This window comes from Larimichthys crocea, chromosome VII (assembly GCF_000972845.2).
Source record: "Larimichthys crocea isolate SSNF chromosome VII, L_crocea_2.0, whole genome shotgun sequence".
NCBI lineage: Eukaryota > Metazoa > Chordata > Actinopteri > Sciaenidae > Larimichthys > Larimichthys crocea.
The window spans coordinates 15,238,435-15,245,307 of record NC_040017.1 but is presented as its reverse complement, the minus strand read 5'-3'; the positions used below and the strand labels follow the sequence as shown (position 1 = coordinate 15,245,307).

The following is a 6,873-nucleotide window of genomic DNA, read 5'->3' as shown; positions in this document are numbered from 1 at the left end:
GCCAGGCACAGTGCGCAGCTATTTCCAGCTTATTCATGCAGCCAGTGACTTTGTAATGTCTTGTTCTGATACTTTTGTGGACACATGCTGATAGTTGCTGTGTTCTTTTCCGTCTGCCTCAACATTTTCTGGATCACTTGCTTGCAAAAAAACACAAAAAAACAATGTTGCTGCTTGTGTTGAAAACCAACCAGCTGAAAATTTAGAGCCATAGAGAATAGGTAATTATCTGGGTATGTGGTATGCTCTTCCTCAGTGTCTCTCTTCACTCTTATAGATAAGTACACTCAGTATCCATGCAAATGCTTGGCAGACAGTTCAATTCCTTCTGGATGGGGGGGTGTCTTTTTTTTTTCTCTCTCTCTCTTTCTCTGTCTCTCTCTCTCCCTCTCTGTGTGTGTCTCTTTCCCTCTCTCTCTCTCTCTTTCCTCACTGGCAGCAGCGTCTGTACTGTTGGCAGGAGTCACCAGAATAAAAACAGCTACACCAGACATAGAGGAGGAAAAAAGCAAAGTGATCCATTGAGTCTTTGGCCTCTCTTAATTACGCCGACTCCCATATCTTTTCCTTTTTTTTCCCACCTTTTTCGCTGCTCTTTAATACTTCGGGCGTGTGGTAATTAGTTAGAAGAGAATAAAACCAGCTGATCGGGAGAGGGGTGGTGCATTTTGGAGCGAGATGGCTAACAGAAACATTCTGTTGCTCTTCTGTGGACTCTTCCTCTTAGCACTGATTCAGCCCTCTCTACAAGGAGGTAAGTGTGTACTACAGGTGAGCTTAGCCATGATCTTTGCTGCATCAATCACTGACTTAGAACAGGTGCATTTCTTTTTCTGTGTTTTCCTCTTTGTCCCTCAGACACCTAAAACTGAACTAGTCATTAAAAGTTTATCAGTTACAAAGTATTAGTAGTACTATTGTAATCAAAGCTTTTTGCATACAATATAAATCATATCTTCATCTGGTGCAGTGCTATTTTTTTGATAATATACAGTCAACCCCTATGACACAGTCATAAAAATTAAAGATTGTTTAGTCTGGCTTCACTCACTGTAACCCCGGATAACGGTGCTCCATCACTCTACTGGTGAAAACAGCACTATATTAAGTACAAAGGAAGTATCATGTTTACATTTCTGTTGCTGCTACAGTAAATTATAGAGAGCTTCACCAGATATGTGTCTCCTATAGCTTTAACCTGTTGCTGGGTTGAACAGTAAGACATAAACCTGCATCATAACTAATATAACTAATAATGTCACTCAGTCATGTCATTTGTGTTTATGTGTGTTTGTGTGCAATCTGAATTTCAATTCTAAACTAAGCAAACATCCATTTTTGTGGTCCTCTATATTAGTAAGTCATGGATATGTATTTAAATGTATTTCAGACAGTTAAATTCCATCCTACATGCATCTAATTATACATACTATATGTTTACATGGCTGCAGTCCCTATCCTATAACATGTCAGGGAAAGAAGGATCCAGCTGGTCTGTCTGTACACTTAGAAAACCACCACATAGTTTAAATCCCCCTCTAATGAACTCCCAGGTGGGCAGACAGTGTATGTCAGTGTCACCTTTACAGCTTTGACCAGTTCCTCTCTTGAAATTAGAGGATTGTTCTGCCAAAATCCATGAAGCAGCAAAATGCAGATTTGAGGGGTCTTGAAGTTACAGTCTATGTGAGTCAGGCTTAGAGAAAGAGAGGGGCTGTGAGCATGCCTTGGTCTGTGTTTTGGCTGTTGTTCAGCCCCCAACTGGAAAACATGTCTAGCATCTGGGGCTGGGTATGCTGGAGTCGAGTCAATTTTCGGTTGCATTTATTTGCTTTAAAGTCACAGCTGTTTATGTTCCTTATCTTACCGTGTCCAAGTATCTCTTCAGATGCATTATGTCCAGATTGTTAGATTCCTAAAAGAAATATTTTGTCCATATAAAGTCTCATTTTTCCTTGCTGTTTTGTTCTCCTCCTCTAATTTGATCACGCTGACAGTCTACCAAGTCTGTTTCTGTCAGATCATAGATTGTATCAAATTTATTCGCCCTTCTCGCCGTCATAACACATTCATCCTTACTTTTTTTGTGTGCCAGCCACATTTCAGGTGAGACTTTGAGATGCATTCAGGCAAAATATATGGCAGGCAAAGGAGCCAACAAATATCAATATTGGCTTAGCAGCATAACTTTGATCTCAAGTGGGTTTTCAGCCATTATATCAAACTCTTCTGCAGCGCTAAAACTAGTTCCATCTGTGTCTCTGTGCACTTGTGTAACTTGGAAAAAAACCCTCTCAGCATGGACTAAGGGTCAATTATCTGTGAGTAACAGGAACCTCATTAACACCCAATTCACTCATTTAATGCCTCTGCACACAAAACACCACTTTTCCTTGCAAAATTCACCCCTTGGATTACGATAGAGTGCAAGGCCTTTCTGAATGTTTTTCATTGACAAGTGTAAATGAGTTACAGCCCTCGAGGAAACATCTGGGAAATAGTTTGTTAATAAATATGCCCCGTCATGTTACCCTATGACCTTGTGTAGGTACTGCATTTTTGTAAGTTCTCCCTTGTACGATGGACAAGGCAGGCTTACTTGCATTGTACAAACAAACAACATCTGTCATATGGATACAGCAAGTTGGATGTTATTCTTATCAAAATAAATTTGTGTTGACGCAGCTTGGCCGTACTTTATTGCTACATTAAATAACCGAATTAAACCCACGTCTAGATAGTTGATTAAATTCCTTGAGTTGATTCCTCATCTTAGAGATATAATCAAGCCCTAATAAAATGAATCATTAGGTGCAAATCTGCTGCGAAACGATAACAACATTGATTTTTATGATTAACTTTGACATAAATCGAGTGTATCAAGTGTCCCATATCTCTGTTTCATACCTTGACATGTGTTGTATTCCTCCAGACAACCTCACTGGTGGATGGTTGCCAAAGTCATTAGTTTGGCTTTTATGACAGACACAGTTAATAGCACAATTCTGACGAGCAGAGGCCAGTGGGAGATGAAGAGGGAAAAATAGCTGCTCTGTTCCTTCACAGTTTCCAAAGAATTAAAGAGCTTGTGTGATGTTTTCTTTAATACTGCTGGAAGCCAGTTTGCCTCATTTGTCATTGCCCAGGTTCAGCCTTCAGACTTCAGAGGAATTTAATACATTAATCAATGACACTTGCCTGGCTGTAGGTGCAGTTAAATTAAATCAGTACAGATTGGATGGCATACCATAGCTATCACAAAACCCTCGTGATGAATTGCACTATCCGAGCATTGTTGATAGATACCCAAACTGATTCCCTAAGCAAGTAGTGCTTAATGCTTTATTGGTATGTGTGTGTTATAGACACTTGTCTGGCTTTAATCCTTCTTCTGGCCACAGAAGAAGAATCCTTAATGCCGCGAGAAGCCTACATCACAATAAATGGCATCAAGGATTTGCTTGCTCGCTGTTTCATTTATTCGGCTTCTTCGAAAGACCAGTGTTTAGCAGCATCTAGCAGTGAGATTGCTGATTGCAAACGACTGATTACCCCTCGCCTCAGCCTCCCCTTTCAAGAGTGTCGTGAAAGACACTCTCTAGAGCAAGGGTTTGGTTTGTCCGTTCGGTGCTACTGTAAAAACACTGCAGAGAACCACTCCCTCAGTAGATATAAAGGGCTCATTCTAAGCAATTCTCATTTTCGGGAGGATTAAACACTAATATATGTAACATACACACTTATGAATTTATTATTCCTTTTCTGCCATATTCAGCCAATAGATGCCTGTAAATCTTACGGTCTAGTCCTTTAATGCTGGACCCACAAAAACATTTTAAGTTGTTGATGTTGAGTGGTGAGTTGTGTTTGGTGTAATTTACAGTGTAGTGACCTCATTCAGTACTCATTTGGGAAGGAGCCTCTTGGTCAAAAGCACCGTCTGACTGAGGTTTGGTATTGTGAAAGAACTGTTATTCCATGTATTCATGTGTTACTTTGGCACAAGTCCCGGGAAAGTGTTGTGAGATTGGACAATTCTATCCATGATTTGCAGTTTTACATCAAAGCGTGTTGCCTGGCTGGAAAGTCACTCCCTGCATCAGTACTTTTTACCAGAGGCTGTTACTTTTTGGCCAATCGCTTTTCCTATCACCATTTTTACTGTTACTACTGGTAAGAGTGTTGTGGAGTATCAGAGCAGAGGTTTGGGGTGGATGGGTTGGTTTAATAGACGCATAGTTCAAAAACACTGCACTGCAAATGTGTAGGATACAACTCCTTAGCACTGTACATCATTTTTTACTATTAATAAACTCACCTTTGGACAGTTTAATACAATACAATCCCTTCACAAGAGCATGACCTGTACATATGTAGACACTGCGGGTGCACAGTTACTCTGAGGGTATCCAGATAGAAGTGAGTCTTTGCCTTACTGCTAGAAACACATATCAGTTAATAATTTGTTTAGCTCTTACTCTTTGGTTGTGGATAAATGTCAGTCCTAACGTCTCCCAGAGAGATGTTTGGTCTGCAATCAACCAGTGCCAAGTCTTCAACAAAGAAGCACATTAACTCAGATGATTCATCCCAGCCACTCTGCAAGCAGTCCTCACCAGACTGTTAGTTGCTGGGAGCAATCTCACTAGGCCAGCAATCTGAAATGGCTCCTGTCAGGAATATTTTCATCTTGACACGCTACTGCCTACTGATGTCCAATCTCTTCTAGTTTTACAAACAACATGACAACATGAGCACAACATTAGTATAAAAAAAAAACATTGTTTTAATAAAAAATCCATAACTGATGATGAACTGATGAGAAAGGATGGTAATAAAATTAAATTCTGATTAAACACATTACGTCAAAATAATCAAAATCCTCTGGCATGAAAACATTGCATGCTGTGTTGTATTAGTATGAGTTATTTTTTTTTTATGGGAGAAAACGTGGCACCTTGAAGGTCTTTAGCATCATTATGTTGGTGTAAACCAGACAAAACACCGTTTCTGTAATTGTTTTGTTAAGTTTTAGCAACAAAATTACTGGAGAACATGTCCACTTATTCCTATGTACACTTGTCTACAGGCCGGACTGGGCTGATCATGAAAATTTTATTCTCTTACACATAAATCAAAGATTTTATGCTTTCCTCCCTTTCAACTATGTAAACTGCGTTTGTGCTTGCCAACATAAAAGTAAAGTGGAAATGTCAATATCTTCTTCATAAATCTGATTGATGATTCCTCACTCAGTCATGTTCTTTCTCACTATTCAGATTCAATTCCAATGCAATGTCCTACTTGAAAGAGTAATATGAAACATATTTCCTGTATTAAATCTTAAAGTTACCATGCTATGTCATTAGATATTAAGGAAACAACTCTTCTCAACAATAATGGTACAGCCAGTATGTTCTTAAAATTTCCGTTTCGGCGCGGAACGTCTGTTTGTGTTTTGGCCTTTGTGATCACACCCACTACCCGTGTCGACACCCCGGATTTGCCAGATGTGAAACAAATTTGAGATTCTGTTGTGAGTGGATATCCTGACCCCCTAGTACATTGTGTAAAGTGATGAACACATTATGAAACCTTTTTGCTCAAATACGTTGTGAAGTGTGCTGAAACACACAAAAACAGAACTACCTCATTACTGTTGAAACAATCAGAAAATACCTTTTCATATCTGTGATTCACTGGCTTTCTTCCTTCAGCGCTCCCTCTCCTAAGTCATCCTCTCTGTCACTCAACCAGAGCTGTGTCTCTTTCCTTCTCCCTTCTCTCTCTCCATCCAAAGTAAACTTATTGGTGTCAATATTTTGCAGCATATAGACTGCAAGTCAGACGTAGAAGCTGGTGTATGAAATAAACCATGTTGCGCTCGTGAAGTGAGTCTGGGGAGAAGGGACAACTCTCTCTCTGTTTTGAATTTTGGCTGCATTACCTCACTAGCTGTCAGTGTTACATATTGCTCCTCCTTAATAGTTTGGCATTCCATACAACTCAATATATATTGAGACACAACACATTTTTTTTTTATTTATATTTAATTGATGTTTTACACAGAGGCACATGGCAATTAAAATTATATAAATTAAATTCACAGTAAATAATGAATGTAGCTCTTTATGCTGTTGCGCCTGTTTTATTGTAAGGTTTGTCCACAAGAATCAGTTTCTGGAGTTGGATCATGATGTGAACTGTTTTTCCACAAGCTTTTTGTAATTTTAACAAGGCTGATGGTTATCTAACTAGGTCTTATTCTTTCGTCATTTTCAGTTCTGAAATACTACTGCAGGGGAATACTTTAACAAGAGAGTTCACAGCTCACAAACCCCTTTTTAGTTTCAAAGGCATGTCTGTTCTTATCCTTGCAATGATTTCCTGTCAGCTTCCAGTGGGACGGCTTCACCCAAGACACCCAAGGGTGAGCAAATGAACAATGATAAGATTAGTATCATGTCATCTTAGTAGTTCAAATATTCGTTTATGTGACCCCTTAAACTCATGGTCTACTTCAGAGACGTGTTACTGAGGCAAGACTAGGCAAGTATAGAAAGGGAAAGTGGAATGCAGGAATAAGATTTTCTCATTTAAATTTTTATTTCTTTGATGTTCCCCACACTTTCCTCCTCCACCCTCCAACACACTATGGAAAATAGACAAGTGCAAGGGATAACTGATAGTAGGCCAGCTGTCACATGTCTGATAACGGGTGATGTAAGGATGCCAGGAACCACAGTGTTTGCTTCACTGCGCTGTTGCTCTGGGTTGCAGTATGAGAGCTTCCCATAAAGAGAAAAACCAAGCCTTCTCCTCTGGGACAGTGGTTTTGGATACTTTTGAAAACAAAAAACACTTAGTTAGTTT

The 6,873-nt window shown here is 39.4% G+C and overlaps 1 protein-coding gene across 11 annotated transcripts in view; it reads left to right on the top strand.

Annotated features, from left to right (window-relative positions):
- Positions 1–422: 422 nt before the first annotated feature.
- The window catches only part of elna (elastin a), a 48,664-nt gene continuing 42,213 nt past the window's right edge, over positions 423–6,873 (top strand). For 9 of the 11 annotated variants that reach the window (XM_019276364.2, XM_027280584.1, XM_019276366.2 and 6 more), the window contains exon 1: positions 423–754. In XM_019276364.2, the coding sequence (XP_019131909.2) occupies positions 679–754 (76 nt within the window). In that variant the 5' untranslated portion in view covers positions 423–678. The remainder of the gene's footprint in view (positions 755–6,873) is intronic. The other 2 variants (XM_019276370.2, XM_019276369.2) reach the window with 1 other exon arrangement.